We start from the raw sequence: 24,275 nt of genomic DNA, 5'->3' as shown, positions 1-24,275 counted from the left end.
TTGTGGGGCTGGTGCGGGATCGGGCAGTGTTTCGTTCTGCTGTGCATGGGGTCGCTATGAGTCGGAAACGACTCGACGGCACTTAGCAACAACAACAACAATTAGCTATTAAATCTACACAGTTTGAATATAAAAACAGAGAATCTGAAAGATTTATATATCCAAAGTGATCCAGAAATTTAGTACGTGGCAGAAGACAAATTCAACCCTTGTTGTCTTCTTGAAAGAAATAATACTGGCCTGCCTACATACTATACTCAAAGAGCTAAGTACTGCAAGTGATTTTTCCCATCATCTCCTTGCTGTCACTTAGCTTTTCAGAATTGAAAATTACTCAAGGAGTAAGAAATATTGGTTAAGAGATGGTTACTTAAAGTAAACAGCCAAAACAATTGTGTCACAACACAATTACCTTAATAACAGACGTCTCAACTCTGGATGGGGGACTCTGAACTTGTGCTGCTGCCGCCATATTTGCAATGGTGCTGAGGTGGTTCATCTGGCTCATTGCCATAGTGACAGATGCTGGAGGTAGGCTGACAGGAATTAGAGGGTGGGGCATCATCATAAAAGGAAGTTCTAGTCCTGCAAAAAAATACACATATATCATCATTGTTCTGTTCCAAATAAAATTATAAAACATGGTAAATCTCCTTTATTACAATCATTAGAATATAAATCATCAAAAATTGAAGCAATAAAAAATACTGTGATAATAGTAATCACAGGCAAAGGAGAAACATTCTTTGTATGCAGTGACACATACTCACCACTCAGGAAAATTAGGCTTCAAGCTACTTTAGTACCATGGTTTATCATATCACTGATTTTCATATGTTTAATGCAAATGGTCAAGTCTCTGCTATATTATTTTTGTGATCAGTCCAAATTTTGTTTAACATATGAGGGTTTTCTTTAACTTAGTGTAATTGCTTGTCTAAATGCAGTATGCCACCTAATTGTGTCCTATTTTACTATTCAATAAATATAAAGATTATTTTGTAAAACTCAGTTAAGAAATGCCATTTTACAATTTGGCAGAAGGTGGTTCTGCTGAAGATGGTTGAGAGGATGACTAACTAGCAGACAACGTGCTCCAGACACGCAAGGGTGGGTAAGAGTAGCCTGCAATCCCTGGTTAGGGGGACAGTGCACTGTTTCCTTATCCCAAGAATCATCACTGCTCCCTGTAGGGATGTAATATAAATTATTTTGATGCAAAATTATTCAAATCTTCCACTGACTGATTTGAAATGAGGTTTAAAAAAAGCATGTCACATTTAGAGATTGTGATAGTAACTGATTTCTAGTGAAATAAGCTGAAGTAAATATATTGCCCCTTGACCATTTTTTCTTCTTGTTTTTATATTTCTTAGATTTGATCAACTCAAAATTTTGAAAAATAATATTTCTAAAACATTTAGCCTATTTTCAGGGTTTAATCCTTTTTGACTACCCAACTTGATGTCCAATGGTCTCTACAATGTACCTAGGAAATTAATTACTCCTTGGAACTGAAACATACTGATATACACAGCATGTAAAGTTATCCTTGTATTAAATGGTACTCTAGTCACCAGTCAGCCTAACATTTCCACAGAAAATCCTAAATATGGAATCATTAAATGCCCAACTTGGTTAGCCTCTGTACAGAAAAGCCAAAAGATCACTTTAGGAAAGATCATAACAATGTCAAGGCAATAAATTAGTTGCATGTGAGGTTTACACAAGGAGGGAGGTACATGAATGTGTCAATAAATACATCAGTTGTTTTCAACTAAAGAGTATATAGATTTATGACTGTGGCAATGTCAATGACAAAGTCAAAACAATGCATATGAGAGCTTGCATTTCAATGCTGATGGCATTGTCTTAGACTTAACTAGATCCAAAACATCTTAAGAGATTACTCTTGGGAAATTGTTTACAAATCCTTTCAATTTAGGAATGCTCCCAAATCATATAAATTTAACATTAATTTTAACATTAGCTCATTATTTAACCTAAGTTTTTAAATATAAAATTTGCCCACTTTAAGGAAAATTTCTGAAATATCTGTCAGCTTATGAGTTCTTCATTTCTTGAAAGAAAAGAAACCATATACTCATAATATGCATGAATATAGCAAACTTGGTAAAACTCCAATTTAAATCCTTTAGCTCTATTAAAAGCCTCATTGTAAAATCTCTATGACATAGTTTTTAATGAAGAATACTTAGTTACTACCATGATTTTTTTCCATTTAGTTCATGAAGACAGTTAAGCTTCAATATAAATTCAAACTCATTAGCTCAATACTGTCTGGATCTTAGAGTAAATTGTTCAGAAGTGGGTAATGAAAACTCAATTCAAATTCTTTAGCAATCAAACAAAGCAATTTTATTAAACAATGAAAAGAATCAATTAAAATGGATATCTTTATTATTTTACAAGAAACTATGACAGCTTTTGGTTTAAAAAAAAAAAGTTTATAGCTTTATACAGAAATGACTCACATAAAAGAAATTCTCCAGCTTGCTCCCACACTGTGATATAAAAACTGATTTTCAGAGTCACAAATTTATGAATCTTATTTCTCTACTCGTAACTTTTTGAACCCTTGACATAAGGTATGAGCCAAAGATGCAAAAATTATTAAAAACAATATATTTCTAATGTATGATTCAAGAGACTAGTCAATAACAAAACATTTTAAACATCTTTATATTGCCTTTATCAAAGAATGTGCAAAATTTTTCATAATATGGTTAATCCATACTTCCTGAGAAATTTGATAGTTAAAACTAGAAATAAGGCATAATACCTGATTATTTGATATAAAAATAGCACTTTGGAATAAACATTATTTGAATATAAGAATTATACAAGGAATTACACTGGAGGACATACTAATAGGTAATTTTCTCTGTATGGTACCTTTCATGTAACATATCACAAATGTTAAGGATAACATTTTAAAGTAGATTGCATTTTTGAGGATAATTCATGAATATATAAACCAAAACCCACTATTATCAAGTTGATTCCAACTCATAGTGAACCTCCTTGAGTTTCCATGGTGGTAAATCTTTACAAAGTATATTGCCCCATATTCCTTCCTCAGAGCAGCTGGTGGTTTGAACCAGTAACCTTCTGGTTAGCAGTCAAATGCTTCATGCACTGCACCACCAGAGCTCCTTAATGAATATATATATGCACTGCTGTCAAGTCGACTCTGACTCATAGTGACCCTCCTTATGTTTCTGAGGCGGTATCACTAGATAAGTAGATTGTTCAATCTTCCTTTCGAGGAGTGGCTGGTGGGTTTGAACTACCAGCTTTCTGGTTAGCAGTCAAATGCCTTAGGCACTACACTACCAGAGCTCCCAACAAATAAATATAGTAGAGGAAAATAATTCTTTACTTTGGATTCAGTTTGCATGCTGTCTATTTATATTATTGACTTTCATTTTTTCTGTTCACTTGAACTAAATTCTTCCATTTGAATCCTGATTGGCAGTTCATAGATGTGTAAAGTTACTTCTCCAGATAGATATTAATTTCACTCTCATATCAGTACATATACATGATAATTCAATTTTTTCACATTATCAAGGTATAAGATATCAAGGTAAAATTCTGTTTAAATTGTTTTTTTAAAAAAGATTATAGGCAAAATACTGCATATTTTCAGGTCTCTTTTGCCTAACAAGATACAGTCCCTTGTTAAAGGGTAAATATCAATTATGTACATGTGAATTTTACACAGCAAGTTTCTAATACTAGATTGGATTTTCCAACTACATAGAATGCTTCTGGCCATCTCCACCAATCATCATTTGTTAAGTACTCATGATGTTAGCTCATTTGTGTCATAAATAGGGCAAACAATTAAGAAACTAAGTCTGATGAAAAATATACAATATATAACCCAGTCAACTGCAAGTGATTTTTGCATTATTTATAACATCAATATTCCTCTATTAGCATGAATAAATAAGACTTCAAAATAGGCCACTTCAGAACAAGACAAGTCCATAGATATTAAATGTATTAATTTCAAGTCTTTTGGTTTAAGCAGATATATTTGGAGATAGGAGTCAATGAATCTATACCATGCCTACCAATCTTGCACACATACATATCTACAAGATTAATCTGCACTATTAAGACTGTGAAAACCTGCAAGAGACAGAAAATTCAATGTATAAGAAAAACTCTGATATATGTTAGGGGAAAATAAAAACAGGAAAGGGAATGTGTTCATTTCTCCTTTCCCATTCTTGCTGACCCACAATGTTTCATGGACTTTACTGAAGAATTAAAGGACGAATCTAATATAGCACCTTCAGAGCACCCATAGTACCTTCAGAGACTACATAATATGCTATACATAAAGTATAAAACCAAAACCACACCCAAACCCAAGCCACTGAGTCAATTCTGACTCGTAATAACCCTATAAGGACACAAGAGAACTGCCCCTCAGAATTTCCAAGGTGGTAAAACTTTAAGGATGCAGATTGCCTCATCTTTCTCCTATGGAGTGGCTGGTGGGTTCATATCAACAAACTTTCTGTCAGTAGCCAAAATGGCTTAACCATTGTGCCACCAGAGCTTCTATATGTATAGTATAGCATAACATATGCTAGAATATAAACTCATAAAATACAATAAAACTATAAAATTGTGGAGAACCAAGGAAAACTCATGAGAGATGAACTCATGAGAAGATTGAGACAGTGCATCAAAAAAGCAGTGCTGGTGTTGGAGTGGTTAAACGCTCATCTACTAACCAAAAGTCAGTGGTTCAAACCCACTGGCTGCTCCACTGGAGTAAGGCCTGATGATTTTCTCTTGTAAGGAATGCAGCCAATAAAACTCTATGGGGCACTTCTACTCTGTCTTATAGGGTTGTCATGACTTGGAATGGTCTCAACGGCACCCAACAACATCAAGGACAGTGTATTGAACTGTTTACTTATTCAGAATCTCTGAGCATACTTTAATTTGGGAGGGAAGAGGTAATGGTGGAAGGATCTGTCACTACACCTAGTCCTAAATGCAGGCAGGGATGGGGCATTGGGACTGATGTCAGGCTATATAAAGCTCCTGCTTAATTCCTTCTTGCACTGACATTTCTATAGTTTATACCTATAAATGACCTATAAAAGGTCATTGCTGTGTCATCTGCGGCAGGTCCCTAAATACTGCCTCCTGGGGGTATTGCCTGATCCTTTTGTTGTTATGTACAGTCCAGTCCCGACTCATAGTGACCCCTCCTTGGACTTCCGAGGCAGTATCACTATGGAAGTAGATTGCCCAACCATCTGATCCTTTAGGAGGGCCTTAATGGAGAAGCACCTACGTGCACAATTACCTGACAGCAGAAATCTCCTCTAGCTTAATGCTCATCTTCTACCAACCCTAACTTTCCTTTGGATACTAAGACCCCTCTCATGGTATGGTCCTCTTGTTCTGATGATGTCCACTCTCTACCCTGCCAATTTTATCCAATTCTTCCTTCCCCTGCTTAAATATGTACTGAAAGCAGATCAGTAGTCCACATCGAAGCACAAATCCAGCTGTGAAATTAGGTGGAGACATCTGCAGGCCTGGAGTAATTCTCTTAGTGGTGAGAAAGTCACAGCCCTCCCTATTAGGCAATGTCTCTCCATTGTAAATATTTCTTAAAATTCTCTCGTCCAATGGTCATCTGCTCTCATAAATGGAGAAGGAAGAGGTTTGTGGAGTCTGGAATGATAGTTAAGAGAGCAAAGCTGGTTCTGTTGCTATTAATAAGTATCAATTGTTTTTAACTTTCTTTAAAACGGCAAGCACCTGGTACCTTTTGTTCTTGTGTGGGAACCACAGGAAAAAGTTCTGTTCAATATCCTGTTACATAAGCATATTCAGTGGAACCAACAACACATACAGCTATATTATAGATGAAATTTAGGTGACAGGTTCTTATAAATGAAATGAAATAAAGGAAAAGAATATGGATTTTCAATATTTGAGTGTTACTTTGCTAATTAAATGAAACTTTAAATGATCTACTGAAGCAAAGGTTCAAAGAAAAAAGATTATTAAGAACAAAAAGATTAAAGAGTAATTAAATACGGAGATGGTTATTAGTAAAAGAAACAAATTTTTTAGATAGGAAGGATAGTAGGAAAATGTTTCTGTGAAGGATATTGCTGCTATTTAAAAAAAAAAAAACTTAAAAAAAAAAAAACACTTTCCAGTGTGTGTATATAAGTAATGTCACGTTATAACCCTAGCCCAAATAATTATGCTATTAAATTAATTCCCTTCATTCCTAAATATATTCAGGGAGGAATAGGTCTCAAAAGAGAAGGCCACAGATTTTTTTTTTTTTTTTAATGAATTTGGGATAGTATAGTCAAACACAAAAATGTAATGATCTAAAAAATATAACCTTAAACAACTATGCTGAAAAACTGTAAAAGCATATTTAAATACAAATAAGTATTTATACCTCCATGACAGGTAACAATTTGTTGAGATTTTCCTAAAGGCTGACTCTGATAAAGGCGACAAATCTCAAAGGGACTAACGGTCACACCACTGCTTGGTAAGTGACACTGATAGAGTGTGATGGGAAACTGACATTGTCAAGATTCGCTTACAGTGAAAATGACAGCAAGAGTGGGCATTTCCTCCATACTATTGGAGACTACTTAGGACTACTCAAGTCCATCTTAACAATGGAAACACATTTTGATAAGTAAGAGGAAACACTAGTCACAGGTACTACAAATGTCCAGCTGTTATTTCAAAGATAGGTGAGAATATACAAGTTATTATCCTTTATAGAAGTACTCTAATAAAAAAGTGAGATATAAAATGTCAACATTTTTATGCTAACATTTATGCTAACATTTTGCATAAGTAGGAGAAACAATCCTCTCATGTGTGATTGTAATGTAGTCTTTAAACCTTTCTTTCTGGGTAACTAACTGAACATAGTTAATTTTCTTCAGCATATATAAACACTAAAATCTTCTGGTGTTTTGATTCAACTTCATCTAATTGCTCTGTTTTAAAATAAGGACCAAGCAACTGTTTAGGGATACAATTAATTAGGGACACAATTAAAAATACTCAAGTTTAAGCAAAGTGGTTTAGCAAAGAAAACACTTACTAGTGCCTCCTAACTAGTGTTGTAAACAATGACTACATAATAGACCATTTATAAAATCTAATATTTATATTGGGAGTTCTGGTAGCATAGTGCCTAAGGCACTTGACTGCTAACCAGAAGGCTGGCGGTTCAAACCCACCAGCCACTCCTTGGAAGGAAGATGGGGCAATCTACTTCTGTAGTGATACTGCCTCGGAAACTCAAAAGAGGGATCCCTATGAGTCGGGTCCAACTCAACGGTACATAACAACAACAATGTTTATATTAAGGAGCTCTTTTGGTGTAGTGCCTAATGCATTTGACACTAACCAGAAGGTTGGTGGTTCAAACCCACAAGCCACTGTGTGAAAGGAAGACTGGGCAATCTACTTCCGTAAAGATTTACCGCCTTGGAAACCCAAGGAGGGTAGCTGTAAGTCAGAATCAACTTGATGGCAGTGAGTTTTTGTTTTGTTTTGTTTTGTTTTAATATTTGATGACACATATATTATGTTTGATTCAGAAGTGCTGAGGAAAAACACAACTGAGTGGCTGTCATGCAACTAACGCTGCTTGGCTTATTTCTCTCTTAAATTTACATTTTTCTTAGAAAAAAAAAAATGTCAGCATCATGAATTCTACCTATCCCACTACTGATAAGCATGAGTCTTTTAGGAAAATATTTTACTTTTCCAGAAAATAACCAGTAGCCAGTTGCCCTTGAGTCAGTTCTGACTTATGGTGACTCCATGTGTGTCAGAGGACAACTATGCTCCACAGGATTTTAAATGGCTATAAATCACCAGGCCTTTCTTCTAAGACACTCAGGGAGTGAACTCAAATCTCCAACTTTTCTGTTAGCAGCCAAGTAGCTTGACATTGTGCTCCACCCAGGAAATCTTTCCCGGATAATATGTAGATACGTTGCCTTGAGTTAAGTTAACTACACATTGCTCTGTGTTACCTGTCGAATATTTGTTAATGAAGAGTCTAAAACTCCTGTCATAAAAGAGAGCTTGTATTTTGTCTGTGATGTCTTTTGAATGCAGAGATGTTAGGATATATTTTCTTTTATTTATAAAGGTGATAATATAATACGGTTACTTTTAGTGTCCTTGATTTCTTCAGAACTATGCTAATTGCTAAATTTCTTCACCAATTTGTCCTACATTCTCCAAAAAGTTGTTGGAAATAACATATTTAATACATTGCAAAATATAAGTTGCAGATGAAGTAACAAAACATTGAACTCCCTTAATTTTTTCGTTTTTCTTCAACATAATTTCCCATGACTAATGATTGTTTAACTAGAGAGAATAGGAAACAAATTGTTGAATCAGTGCTGCAGTTAAAGTCATTGATATCAAATGCAATGCATAAAAGGCTACTTGAAGAACACACAGAAGGTACTGACAAACAATGACCTTGGTGACTTTTGGAAAGTCATGAAAAGGAACAGAAGAACAGCACTAGAGAACTGAAGATGGACGGTGGCTCCTATTTTAAATAGCCTTGATTCAGAACTCATTAACATTATCAGCATGGATTATTACATACAGAATGCACTGCTTTAGGTATTTTCCCTTATTTCATACCAAGTTCCAGAAGTTTTGATGCCACTTAAAATAGAAGAAACGGAGCGATTACCATAAAGTTGAAAGGCCAAATAGTATATTCAGAGAACTGAGAGATAATTATATCAGAAAACACTTTCCTTTCTGATATCGTTGTTGCCTTCAGACGCATTAGCACCACCATGTTCTAAGTGTTAACCAGGTAAAACAGATACCAGAAACAAAACAAAAAAAATGCAGACTCAGAGCAGATACACGGTTGAATAGACTCCAAAACCGTAAAATCAAACCGACTGTCATCCAGTTGATTCCAACTCAGGGGCCCTGCAGGGCATAGTAGAACTCCCTTATAGGTTTCCCAAGGCTGTAATCTTTACAGAAGTAGCCTGCCACATCTTTCTCCTGCAGAGCGCCTAGTGGATTACAACTATCTACCTTTTGGTTAACAGTTCAATGCTTAAACCACTGTGTCACCAGAGCTTCTTTGCATAGACTCCAGCATAAGGAGAAAAAAAAAGTAGCTAGATTAATTTGTATCGAATAAATATTTTTGTGACTTGCTAAAATAGATAATAAACCAATCGTAAGAACAAATTTTTTCTATTTAGTGGCCATGATAATACTGCAAGAGATCGATTAATTTCCCTAGCTTAAATATAATGTTACTACAGACAATAGACAGTGTAGACATGGCCATACTAGGAACATATTTAAACTTTTCAATCTAAAATATAGTCACACAATTCTTCAAAATAAAGCAATTTGGTATAACTGTGCCTGGGTTAATTTCACTTTATATTGCTTAGCCTTTCTCATTTCCAATGTCAATGAATTTCTACCTTTTCCCACTTTAACACATCAAATTATTTTTCCATTAGGCAAACAAATGAACTAGAAATTCTTCATTCTAAGGATATTGTAATTTCCCTATAGATTTACAATTACATCAAATAAAATTTCAAGTTAATCTACTTTCTGCACTATTAGTAGTCAATGTCATGGTGTGGTAGTTAAGTATGTGTGTCAACTTGGCTGGGCCTGGTTGAGTGGCTGGGCAGCTGGTTGTAGTTATTCCCTATAATGAGACTGGCAATCAACTCCATGGTGGGATCTTCGATGAGCAGCTGAATAGCTGCTTTAGGAATGAAGTCTGCTCCCCGTATATAACAAGCAGCTTCAGTAATGGTCTCTAGCTTATGGCATGCTTGGACCCTGCATGTAGCCATGTTGTTGTCTAGCAGCCTGCCATGTTCTGCCAACTCTGGGACTTTCAATGGACTTGAATGAATGGTCTTCCGTGTGGTTTGGTAACATCAGAACTGTGCCTTTTTACTTGTCAACCTTGGGCTTGTCAGCCTCAGCAGCCAGCAGCTGAGTGAGGAAAAGCCTCTAGCTTCAGTGGGCTGGGAGCAGGAGGCAGAGCTGAAGCCCAAGGCTGAGGGGTTTTCACTCAGCCCCTAGAGCCTGGCACTTTGAACTTGGACTCAAAGCCTCCATACTGTAAGAGAATAAAACGCTTGCTTAGTAAGGCCATCCCATTTGTGGTATATTCCTGTCAGAGCAGCACTAGGTGACCAGAACACATGGTATGTATTATTAACAATTTGCTGTTCCTATATAAGTATTGCCCATGGCAACTGAAATCAGTTTGATTTCCACAGTTTCACATAATATTTTCAGTTTTCAATTATTTATGCTGAAGTTGATAAAGCTTCTTCTTCCTTGAAATGAAATTTTTATTGAATTTTCCAAAATCCTAAGACCCTCATAGGTGAAATGGTAAGCTCATGGGAATTATCTTTGTACTTGTCATATGTATGGATCTAAATTTTGAATTATCTTCTCCACAAGCTTGGTTAGCCTCAGAGAATGGCATCACCAGCTAGTTGTATTAATACAAGTCAGAAAGCCAGGAATCATCCTCATCTGTTCCTTCTCTCCTACCAACCCATCAATGTTTAATTCCTTTTGATGTTCCTGTTGATTTCACCTATGCAATTTAACTCTAATCTGTTTCTATGTCCACTGCCATAATCAGATTCCAACACCACCCTTGCTTTTAAGCACAAACCTTCCACTGGCATTCCCCTGCTTAGGTATCTTCTATTGTCTCCCACTGCTCTTAAGGCTCTTAAGCTCCGATGTGTCTTGTTTTGCCATAAGCTCCACAGGGTTGGGCCTATATCTCTTTTGCTTATCATTGTATCCTCAGCATTTAATACATTGCTGCACATAGTAGGCAGTCAACATATATTTGTTGAATGAATGAATAAAGAACACCCCAGAGAATACACTGAGTAAAACGTGACTAAAGTCAATCTAATATCTTTCAGAAAAATGAAACAATTTTAAGGACCACAAGGCTAATTGGATCAAAATGGCCTGTGTGTGGTCTTCCCCTTATGAATCTGAATCCCACATAATCAAAAATGTAACACACTCAGATAATTCTTAAGCTAAGATCTACAAACCCAGTGTCCAGAATGCCCAATACACAAGGTAAGCACAGGTTTACTTGTGCTTACTTACTAATATATAGTGAACAATTTCACATTTTTTCACCACATCAAAGATTCTGTTGCTAGGTATGGCTGGCTTTTGTCTCTTTCCCAACACCACAAAGCACCTTCCTATAGAATCAAAGCCTCTTTTCAAATTTACACTCCCTGACCAGGATGAAGTACCCAGTAGGCAAGGTAAGCATGGACTTATTTGTGCTTAGTTACTCATCTGTAGTGAACAGTTTCACATGTAGTTTCATTACAGATTATTAAGTAAGCACAAGTATAGCAAAAACTCACATAATTTTTATCATTTACATAGATACAGCAAACTAACATAATTTTTATCATTTACAAAGAATTAAGGATACAGAAAAAGAACAATATGAAATATATTTGCCATTTTGGAATAAACTTGACAGAACTGGATGATCATTTGGATACAAATGGAGGTAATGAAAATTTGCAAGATGACTTGAATATCTAGATTAACAGCTATGTGGATTATTGTTGTTGTTGTTGTTAGAACCCATCAAGTCATCTCTGACTCACAGCAACCTTATGTACAACAGAACAAAACATGGCTCAGTCCTGTGCTATCCTCATGATCCCTGCTTTACCCGAGCCCATTGTTGCAGCCACTGTGTCGATCCATCTCGTTGAGGCCCTACATCTTTTTGGTTGACCTTCCACTTTACCAAGCATGATATCCTTCTCCAGAAAATGGTCCCTTCTGACAAAATGACCAAAGTAGGTCACATGAAGTTTGGCCATCCTTGCTTCCAAGAGCATTCTGCTGCACTTCTGCCAGGACAGATATGCTCATTATTTTGCCAGTCTATAGTACTCTCAGTATTCTTCTCCAGCACCACAACTCAAAAGCATCTCTTCTTTGGTCTTCCTTATCCAATCAATGTTCAGCTCTCACATGCATATTGGCAACAGAAAATATGATGGCTTGCGTTAGGCACACCTTAGTCTTCAAGGAGACATCTTTGCTCTTCAGCACTTGAAAGAGGTCTTTTGCAGCAGATTTGTCCAATGCAATATGTCTTCTGATGTCTTGACCACTGCTTCGATTGGTCTTGATTGTAGAACCAAGTAATATGAAGTCTTTGACAATTTTGATCTTTTCTCCATTTATAGTGATGCTGCTTATTAGTCCAGTTGTGGGGATTTTTGTTTTCTTTTTATTGAGGTGCAATCCATACTGCAGACTGTAGTCTTCAATCTTCATCAGTGAATGCTTCAAGTCATCCTCACTTTCAGCAAGTAAAGTTGTGTCATCTGCATATCACAGGTTGTTAATGGGTTTTCCTCCAATCCTGATGCCATGTTCTTCTTCATATAGTCCAGTTTTTCAGATTATTTGTTCAGCATACAGATTGAATAGGTATGGTGAAAGGATACAACCCGGATGCACTCCCTTACTGATTTTAAACCAAGCAGTATCCCCTTGTTCTGTTCGAATGACAGCCTCCTGTCTATGTAGAGAGTCCTCATGATTACAATTAAGTGTTCAGGAATTCTCATTCTTCTCAATGTTACCCATAATTTATTATGATCCACACAATCAAATGTTTTAGCATAGTCAATAAAACACAAGTAAACATCTTTTTGGTATTCTTTCCTTTCAGCAACGATCCATCTAACATCAACAATGATATCCCTCATTCCACATCCTCTTCTGAATCCAGCTTGCATTTCTGGAAGTTCTGTCAATATACTGCTGCAACCATTTTTGAATTATGTTTATTAAGATTTTACTTGCATGTGATATCAATGATATTGCTCTGTAATGTCCACATTCTGTGGGATCACCTTTCTTTGAATGGGTACAGATGGTTCTCTTCCACTCAGTTGGCCAGCTAGCTGTCTTCCAAATCTCTTGGCATAGCCAAGTGAGTGGTTCCAGTGTGGCATCCATTTGTTGAAACATTTCAATGGGTATTCCATCAATTGCTGGAGTCTTGTTTTTCACCAATTCCTTCAGTGCAGCTTTGATTTCTTCCTTCAATACCATTGGTTCTTGATCATATGCCACCTCCTGAAATGGATGAACATCAACCCATTCTTTGTGGTACAGTGACTGTGTGTATTCTTTCCATCTTCTTTTGAGGTTTCCTCCATCATTTAATATATTCCCAATAGAATCTTTCAGGTTTGCAACTTGAGGCTTGAGTTTTTTCTTCAATTATTTCAGCTTGACAAATGCCGAGCATATTCTTTCCTTTTGGTTTTCTAACTCCAGGTCTTTGCACATTTCATTATAATAATTGACTTAGTCTTCTCAAGCTGCTCTTTGAAATCTTCTGTTCAGCCCTTTTATCTTGTCATTTCTTCCACTTGCTTTAGCTACTCTCTGTTCAAAGGCAAGTTTCAGAGTCTCTTCTGACATCCATTTTGGTCTTTTCTTCCTTTCCTGTCTTTTAATGACCTTTTGCTTTCTTGATGGATGATGTTCTTGATGTCCTCCCACAATTCCTCTGGTTTTCAGTCATTGGTGTTCAATGCATCAAATCCTTTTTTTATATAGTCTCTAAATCAGGAGATATATAATCAAGGTCATATTTTGACTCTTGTGGACTTGTTTTAATTGTATTCAGCTTCAAGTTGAACTTGCATAGGAACAGTTGATGGTCTATTCCACAATCAGCTCCTGGCCTTGTTTTGGCTGAAAATATTGAGTTTCTATATTGCCTCTTGCCACAGATGTAGTCAATCTGACTCCTGGGAGCTCTATCTGGTGAATTCCATGTCTATAGCCACCATTTGTGTTGCTGTAAAAACGTATTTGCAATAAATAATTTGTGGGTCTTGCAAAATTCTGTCATGTGATCTCTAGCATTACTTCTATCACCAAGGCCATGTTTTCCAGCTACTGGTGATTCTTTTTTGTTTCCATCTTTTCCATTCCAATCACCAGTGATAATTAACAGATCTTGATTGCATGTTCAGTCAATTTTAGACTGCAGAAGTTAGTAAAAATCTTCAATATTTTCATCTTTGGCTTTGGCGGTTAGTGAGTAAATTTGAATAACAGTAGTATTAACTGGTCTTCCTTGTAGGCATATGGATATTATCCTATCACTGACAGCACTGTACTTCAGGATAGATCTTGATACATTCTTTGTATGTGGATGGTGGTGACATTAAGTAAGGCAATAATGATGATTATATTTAATATACATCACAGAGTTTCAATATGTTCAGCATTGTGTTAAGCTTTTAAATGTACTATCTCAATGACTCTTCAGAAACCCTGAAGTATACGGGATTCAAATCTACCACAAGGTAGATTTGCCCCAGGTATCACTTTTAGTAAGTGATAAAGCAAGGATTTAAATTCTAGAATTCTGAATTGAGAATTCAAGCATTTAATAACACTTCTGAGGAAGATCAGGTTTTATGATGAATAAAAATCAATTCATTTTTGGACATGCTGAATATGAGACTTTTCAGGAACAGTCAAGTAGAGATAGCACCAAAAAGCAGTCAGAAATATGGGACTGAAATTTTGGAGAGAAGCAGATGTCAAATGAGGGAGATTTGAAAGTCATTGGTTTGTAGGCATTAAATTAAGTCCTTATGCTTTAAACGGATGTACAAAGTATAAAGATGTTTATATTAAAAGAGTGTTTCTATGACTCCAAACCACAGAATAAGTCCCAAATGGGCCAAGCTGGATGATACTTTTTTAAAGTCCAAGAAACTGAACAGGAATAAACAAATACTGGTATATGATTCATACAATTTAATTCAAGTTATATTAACATTTTAGCACAATGGGGAGTCTTAATGCTTTCTGAGAATATCCATGTCTCTCACTCCTCACTTCTAAGCTAAAATAATTTTTTTAATAGTCCATCTGTGTGGATACCTGACATAGTTTACAACCTCAGGTAATACTGAATGAATGAATGTATAATATTATGACTGGATTTAAAGATTTAACAATCCTAACTACCATTTAAAGGAGCTTTGGTGGCATGGTGGATAAGGCATTTGGCTGGTAACCAGAAGGTCAGCAGTTCAAGCCCACCAGCTGCTCCATGTAAGGAAGATCAGGCAATCTATTTCCATAAAGATTTACAGCCTTGGAAACCCAAAGAGGGTCCCTACGAGTCATAATTGATTTGATGGCAGTGAGGGTTTTTTGTTTTGTTTTGTTTTTTGTTTTTTAACTAGCATTTAAGGTAGATAGTCTAAACAGGTAAAAGTAAACACACACACACACACACACACACAACTAAGCAGAGTTTGAAAGGATGCCATTAATTAAAAATTTAATATGATAAAGGGCTAATATAGCTAGACTTTTCAAGGACCCCTTAAGAATGCAGAGAAAGAGATGGATTTAAATCAAGAGGCAACATATTATAGAAAAGAAGGGAACACATTTTAAAGACCATTAAAATGATATTATATTATAATGTTAGATTACATGCAGATGGCAGACTTGTTGAAAGCTACTGTGTATATGAAACCAAATTGTCCTTCCCATAGCTTCTATTATATGTAGTGAAGACAACCCATTCAAAGCACTTTTCATCAGTTTTTCATGGGCAGACAGGGGAGGTGGTTTTCAAAGTTTAAATGAATAGCAGAATTCTGGTTGTTCACAAGAGTGAAAATACTTCAAAAAATAACAGCACTATGGATAATTTTATTTTCACCTTTAAACACTAAATTGGGAATTATATATAAGCACTGTTTTTTTTACCCTTCCTGAAGTTAAATGGATAAAATATTTTGGCAGATTGGTATCAGAATACGAATTAAAATGAAAAAAATAGTTATAAATTTTGTTTTGAAATGAAGATTTTCTGACAATATCAACACACTTAGATTGATATAAAGTGAAATATAATGATCCTTATTAATTTTAAGAAATATTTTTACTGTAATTATTATAACTATAAAGTAACCAATAAATGATATTAAGGGAGAATGCAGCCTACCTATGGTCACATGGTGATTGTCAGAATCAAAGGCTAAACATAGGGTTTATGTTCAGAATGCAGGGTAGTAGCTGGATAAATCAATAATTTTTTTTTTCTTTTCCCCAGAACTTTCCCAAACATTAATATTCAAAATACACTTGACTTGTTAAAAATAAATTATGGATGATTAAATGGCCTTATTTTTGAAAATGCTTAAAGAAAATATCAGGCTTTTTTAAAATCTTGAAATTATTAAAATAAGATCTGGCCAAATTATCTTTAGCTATAATAGGCTATGTTCAATATTTCCAGTGCAAAGAAGTTCTACATTTTAAAATAATTATCTGCTAGGAAATCTTTAATTATTAAACAATAATAGCTATCTTATTATTTTAAAAAAATATCAGCACTAAAATTACAATTATGATGTTACCTTCCCTTACAATATCAAAATCTGTCTTTTAAATAATTTAGACATCTGCTCCAACATGAAATATTGCATTCCTGGTTCTGCTTTTTGTCTCTTCTACTATGCATAGTCTCTTATCTCATTTAATCAGGATTTTATTATCATCAACAATACACAGATGCTCTCATTTAGATGTAGCTGGCCAATGTCTTGCAGTGACATGGTTAAATACATTTTATTTAATTCACACTAAATGCTTCTTTTAATTAATTAAAATAATTTATTTCAAATAACTATTTTAAGATTTCATCTAGTAGATTAAAATACAATTTTTCAAAATAAATTAAATATGTACACATGTACAAACACATATGTTTAGAGGGTATATTTTTGAAGTGGTGTGGTAAGGGAAGACTTTGCCCAAACTCTCTTTATTGAAGATGTAACTGAGGTTGAGAATGATTGATAGAGTGATTACATGACATGCTTGAGGTCACAGAGCTCTATAGGAAAAAAGTTGGACTTAGATCCTATTTGCCTTATCCTTGGCCCTGAATTCTTTCCACACTCTATTGAGGGAACTGCTTGGGCTGTGCAAAGAGGCAAAGACAAATGAAAATGGTGGGTCTGAATGACAGCTAGGTAGCTTTTTTGACTGGAGGAGAAAGCACATATGAGGAAAGCATCTGAAGTCAAGAGATAATTAGTTAGTCTAGGGCCAGATTATGAAAGTTCCCAGTTGTCAGGATGATGAGTTTGATCATCATTTAAGGTATGGGCGAGAGATGATTAAAGTGATGTATCAGATAGTCAGAAGGAGGAGAAGGAACTCATCATCAGGAATAATAATCCCCAATTCTGTCATCCACCACATTGACACTGATATGACCAGGGCAAGGATCCTGATTCTCATATTTCATGACACTGGAAAATGATAAAATAGAAGGAAAAAAAAAAATTTGGTGTTCTCTATCATTAGAGCTCTCTAAGAAGAAGATTGAAAAAACAAATTGAATTCTAGAGACAGAAATGGCAACCCAATTATGTTGAGTATGGACAAGTAGTGACTGCATACTCCACCTCAAATCTGAATCCAGTGGTTTGTAAACTAGTTAATTTTGTATATGCACTGAAGATTTTTTTTTTCCCCAAATGAAGGGAAAGTGGTCTGTTTGGAAGTTTTCCACAAAGAGATAAAATTTACCTTTTCTTGACAGAAGGCAACAGTTTACCAGTGAAAATGTGTCAGCAATGAAGAGTTCTTAGTAGAAAGGCAAGTAGGATACTCTGTCAATTCAGGGTTGATGGACACTTTTTAGACCTTCCCTGAGGTACAAACTGAAAATAGTAAAAAGGAATATGCCAGAAAAATTCAGGATTTAACAATAGGGTCTATAAGATGTAACCAGGTTGGCATTACTATCTATCTATCTATCTATCTCTCTGTCTAAAACTCACTGCCATCAAGTTGGATCAGACTTATAGTCACTCCTTCTTGGGTTTCCGAGGTGGTATCACTATGGAAATAGATCGCCCAAATCTAGGAATGTATTTTAATAATGCTATTTCTATTCAGTGTACAGTATATATTACTGTTCTGAAGCATTTCAAATAACTCTTCATACAGAGTATTATACATATCAGGAGAGAGCAAAACTGTGTTTACTATCCTGACACTGAAAAATATGTTCCAGTAAAATAAACATTCCAGACATATTATTCACTATACTCTCCATTCTTCACAATACTTTGCTCTTCACTGTACTCATATTTACTAAAATTCATCAATATTGACATCTAAAAAATATCAACATATACTATGTATCATGTAGGTAATGATTTCAAATGATTCCACAATAATTTGATTTTCAATATTACACATAATGCTCTATTAAAATCATATAATTAAATATATACATTTACAATGTAGTGATATTCTTCAGCCTGGTAAAATGGTAGAGCAAAATAAGCCTTCATTATATATACTGAGGGTTTTAATTTTTTTAATCAAAAGCATAAAATTGTCATCTTATTATAGGTTCATTACATTCAAAATAACATAATATTTTTTGTCTGTGTAATTCAAATGCTATGAAAGACACAGTAAAAGAAGAAACAAATGAGATCTCTAAAGTAAATCACTATTTAATTTTTTTTTTTTTTTTTTGCAGTATTTCAAAATTTTTAAATCCTGTTTATATCCAGGAGTTTTAAAACCTGGTAAAATTTAACATGTTAAAATAATTTTCAAGCAGCTTACTATGCGTAGGCTGTCTTAAAAATTCAAAACAGCATTGATAGCAAATGTCATTTCTTTAACAGTTCCAAAATGCAAACTCCAAGTGTTTTATCCTAATGAATAAATGAGTTTGTCCTTTATGTATAAAATATAGTTTGTATTTGTTGAACAAGTTTTTAATAATAGATGAATTTTAGGTTTGCTACAACATATTCAATAAAGTGTGATTAATTTGGTTTTTCAAAAATGCAAACTAGACATTACTATATTACTTTGCAAAATGCACAGCTTGCAACATTATTGTCTCAGTGGGATCTTAAATTGAATTGTAAAATGTGTCTTATTTCCAGTTTGATTTATGTAAGAGATAGCAGTGGATAATGCCCCTTTTGAAGTTTCACTGCTTTGTGTGAACAAACAGCACACAGCTAAAATCCATGCTGTCGTTTATTAAAACCCAAGCAAACTTTCTGATTACACAATACTCAATTGCAAAGACAACTTATGGGAGGACTCAGAATACTACTGTTTTCAGTGAAACAACTTTTCGAAGGTTCCTATTATGACAGATTATACAACACATTTTTTGACATTTTCTGTGATTTGTATTATTACATTTCCAGTAATTGTGAAATCATGTTTTTCTCTGAAAAAGCTTTCCTGTGCCCTGAGAATTAATCTATGATACCATTTAACTTGGCTTTTTGAAGTAAATATCACCAGATAAAAGCCAGCTGGATCTGAATAATAGGATACTTGAATGAATGTATTAGTGTTTGAAAAAGAGAGTACAAATCTTCTAAAAAGATTAATTTCCATAAAAATGATAGCTCCCAGATCTACAAAAGAATAAATTCAAAAACATAATAAACTCTCAGAAAGAAAGGTAGATTAAAGTCAAAGCTGCAGCACCTTGTTACTGCAGCTGTTGTATAGCAATGATTCTGTATCAATTACATTGGGTTGGCCCTGTAGGGCTCTTCAAAGCTTTGTGTGAAAAGGCTGAATGTGGAATACATGTGACACCATAGGCAATAACTTTAGTGATTAATTTTGATGCAACACCACTTTCATTCTGATCTTATTCTCAATATTTACAGTTTGAGAGAAGCTACAAAGGTTCTGATGGGGATACATGAATCTACTAAGGACATATTTTTTTTTCCTCCTTCATTTATTAAAGATATGGATATGAATTTTTCTTTGTCATGAAAATATTGCAGCTTTATCACACACCATAGTTGCTGACATCATCATGTAAAAAGACTGGAGTTGGCCAATGGAGTTATTTTCAATATCCTGTTTCAAAACTTGTCCTCAGAAAAAGGCCTAGGATTCTGAACACACATATTTCTGGGGTTTTTGTTTGCATAATTACCAATAAAAATCAAATTTTACCATGCACATATTTCTCTGGGAGGTAAAATGTACCTTCAATTTTGGATGACTTTGAAAGACTATTATTATTCTTAAGACAAAATCAGAAGCAAATGTGGAGGTGAATTAATTTTTACACTGTTATTAAACCCTAGAAAAATGTCATATTCTTAAAAAAGTTAAAATGAAAATGCCATACTAACATCAGATAAATTCAGATGCAATGAAACACATAGTAAAAAAGGAAATAAACAAATATGAAAATAGTCATGATATCAATTCTGAAGCCATTTCATTATAGGAAAAGATACCAAATCATGAAAAAATAAGAGAAATTGCTTTCCCAGCAGGAAAAGGAAAATCAACTAAATGAGATTCCTAAGTCATTTTGTCAATCACGTTTGGATCATAATTTTAATGTGTGGAGTTAAACAATTGCTGATTTTCCCTTCTCCTTTCTTTTCTTTCATTTTTTTCAACTGTATATTATCAACATCTACCCCAGAAAATAAAGTTACCCTAGCGATTGTTACGTGTTCATTTAAACTGAGCTAATTGTTTTAGTGGAGATGTTTGAATATTAAGTCAGTGTCCATCATAACAACGACTTGAAAGACATATTGTCATTATTAGTAAAATACCACTCCCTGTGAAATGCTACAAAGGGTATACTGGGGTGAAAGGGGCATAAAAATGAAAGCCTGCCTTCTCTGTGTTCATATTAGCTACAAAATGGTTACGACAATTCTCATCAGTAACTCAAGATTTTCTTTATCATACTTTTTCAAGAAAGCTGCTTTTAGTTAAAACATAAAAATGGTAGTTACAAGGTTTCTGCAAATATAACTGCCATTCCATTAAGGAAATGGTGCAGCAAACAGTAAATAGTGGCCTCAAGGGAAATGTAAGTATTGATTTTATTACTGTGTTGGTTGGTTTGTATTTGCAATTGTCAACTCTAATTTTGTACTAGGCTTTAAGTATCCTTAAAACTGCTTAAGGAAAGGACAAATATTAATTAGAACATATCAATAATTATTATTTCTGTAGTTTTAAATATTATGCAAAATGAATTCTTTTTAGCTTTCAACAGCTTAGTATTTCAAAAATAAGAAATTTAATTTTGTTATACATAGTAAATGAATGACCAAATCATTTTCATTAATCAAATTATATACTCATTTTGTACACTATAAATCACTATTTGACTTTAGGAATGAAGTTAATCACTGTGTAAAGTATAAACATGGTTACACAGTTTCTTAATTTAGTCTGGAAATACAGCTTTCTATTCATTGATACTGAGCTTTTGATTCACCTAAAAAGCCTGAAATGACTACAAAAGTAATGGCAAATTTATAATTTCCATCATATTCAAATAGACTTTAACTCACAACCTCATTAAACATAAAATCATCAAATGTTGAAAACAAGAAAAAATTTGTCAAGTGGATATAATTAATATGTTTCATATTATCAACATTATCTTCATCATCATTGATTTCCTCTTTACAGTTCAGTAAATAACATTTGCACATTTATGCTGAAGTTATAATTAAGAACACAGATCATTTTCTTAAACCATGCCAGAGAGCAACTCTGTTGAATATGTAAATTTTCAACTATACCTACGGGGCTGTAAATATACTTAGTGTTAAACTTCTACAATTAACTAAAAGAAGTGTTTATGCAACACATAAATTTTAGAAATGTCCTCTATGGAAATCTAAAGAGGTGCAAATTAATATAAAGAAAACATTATGGCTTCTCTTCAGATTAAAAACATAAAGTATTCTTGGACTCACAAGTCACAGAGTATGCTATAAACATATCAAAAAGAGAAAGAAAAAATATTTTAACTACACACATACATCAAAAACAAAACAAAAACCTTCAGTATCACTGAATGGCAAGTCCCTATGTCATGAATCTACAAAGAGATTCAAAGGAAAATAGTTTTCTAGGATTTAACATAAAATTCATATTAGCACTGTTTTAAAATAGAGAGAGAGGAGAGAAGTCTTGATGAAGTTGTGATCCTTAGTTACCCTCAGTCGGCTCTTGACTCATGGAGACCTTATGTATAACAGAATGAAATGTTTCCTGGTCCAGCTCCATCTTCAAGGTTGTCAGTATGCTTGAGTAAACTGTTGTGGCGATTGTGTCAATCCATCTCACTGAGGGTTTCTTTTGTTTTCACTGGCCCTCTACTTCACCAAACATGATGTCCTTTTCTAGCAATTGGTTTATCCAGATGTATATCCAAAGTAGGCAGTCCCCAGGTTATAAATGTCTGACTTGCATACAACCCTTACAAACCAAACCTTATAAAGTCTATTACTGTATTTTTACACAAATAGAATGTACTGTCTACGTTTGTTTGTCAACACTCCCTCCCCTTGGGAGGTATTTTTGTAAACGTACTATGCTATTATTATTTTTTTTTTTTTTTTGCTTCTATAACATGTACCCCCCCCAAAAAAAAAAAATTGGCATAGCAGGTGCTTAAAAAAATACTTCCCAGGGGGAGGGAACCATTGGCAAACAAAGGTAGAATGTAGTGCTATTTGTGTAAAAATATAGTATATTAAAAATGCAAGGTACATACAATGGTTCATAATAACAAACTGGTGCTAAATTGTGATGCATATCAAAACATTATTATTATTATTACTATTACTGTATAATTATGTTAAAGGTGTTTTAGTGTATCAAGAAGTGCTTCTGTAATGTTTTTTATTACTAGAAATGTATACTGTATACTATATTCTGAGACAAATGTTTCACTGATGTAGACACAAACAGTCCAACTTCCATACAAATTCAACTTGAAGACAGATTTAGTAGTGAAACTCATTCATAATCCAGGGATTGCTTGTAAATGAGTGGAAGTCCCCTCATCCTCACTGCTAAGGAACATTTACTTAATGAAGTAAAACCTTGCTTTGACTAACAAGATAGGGATTCTTTGTGCATAATACAAAGTGTTTATTGAACTAAATTTCTCAATTCCCAAGAATTAAAATTAGATGGATAAATGTAAAAAACTGATCATTTTTGTGACATAATAAGCTCCAATCTGTGCTCGGCTATTTATAGTTCACAAGAAAATCATGAGGAGGTTTTTTTGTTTGTTTGTTTGTTTGTTTTTGTTTTTTTCATATTCACTTAGGAATTCCCTGTAGAGTAGAAAATCTTGCACAGAGATCAATCTCCCTAAATAGTAGGTGATACGCATAGAAAAAATTAAGCAAAGATACTTGAGAACATTGAATTTTTAACTACAAGATTGAGAGAAGATAAAATTGGAGAGTATCTACCATTAGCCATTTCTACATCAACAGATATTGTGAAAATAATTTGTGTATCTTCACCATCAACCTCCCATCATCATCCTGCTTTGTGAAGTTTCCCAAGTGTTTCATTCTCACTATGACTAGGACTTGTCACACCACCACTGACTATGTTGTTGTTGTTATGTGCCGTCGAGTTGGACCCGATTCATAGCGACCCCTCCTTGGGTTGCCAAGGCAGTATCACTACGGAAGTAGATTGCCCCATCTTCCTTCCGAGGAGTTGCTGGTGGGTTTGAACCACCAGCCCTCTGGTTAGCAGTCCAGTGCCTTAGGCACTATGCTACCAGAGCTCCCCCACTGACTATAAGCATTTCTAAAGAAATGCATAAAAATGTAAATAGATTAGATTCTTAAAACAGATTATAAAAACCAAAGGTATTGTGTATGATTTATGTCTCTGTATAGCAATGATTCTTCAAAATACTGGTCTTTATGTCTTTACACACATGGGTTATTAATACATATTGTATTACAATGAACATTAAGAGGTTTATCATTTATTTATATATTTACGTGAACATACAAGTAAACTCATTTTACATTAATACAAATAACATATTTTATGAACGATAAATATAACAGGAAGAAAGTCATGCTTTATACTCTTGCAAAACCTTTTAATGATTGCCTTAAGAAAAGTTATTTGGATTTTCATATTCTCTTCTGCATTTGATCTGTTGTGATATTATATATCTGAGAAACTTCACTGTATACTAATGGGACAATAAAAGGTTTTTTTTTTTTTTTTTT

At 34.3% G+C, this 24,275-nt stretch overlaps 1 protein-coding gene across 1 annotated transcript in view; it reads right to left on the bottom strand.

Moving 5' to 3' along the window:
- Positions 1–24,275, bottom strand: part of DACH1 (dachshund family transcription factor 1) — a 565,727-nt gene that overhangs the window by 162,469 nt on the left and 378,983 nt on the right. Inside the window, 2 exon segments of the mRNA XM_042782473.1 lie at positions 413–585; positions 1,032–1,187. Of these exon segments, the coding sequence (XP_042638407.1) occupies positions 413–585; positions 1,032–1,187 (329 nt within the window).

Source organism: Orycteropus afer, unplaced genomic scaffold (genome assembly GCF_000298275.1).
Source record: "Orycteropus afer afer isolate SDZICR_OR568_19922 unplaced genomic scaffold, OryAfe1.0 scaffold00331, whole genome shotgun sequence".
Taxonomy (NCBI): Eukaryota; Metazoa; Chordata; class Mammalia; order Tubulidentata; family Orycteropodidae; genus Orycteropus; species Orycteropus afer.
Note: the sequence above shows the minus strand (reverse complement) of the source record. Positions and strands in the feature narration are given on the sequence as shown.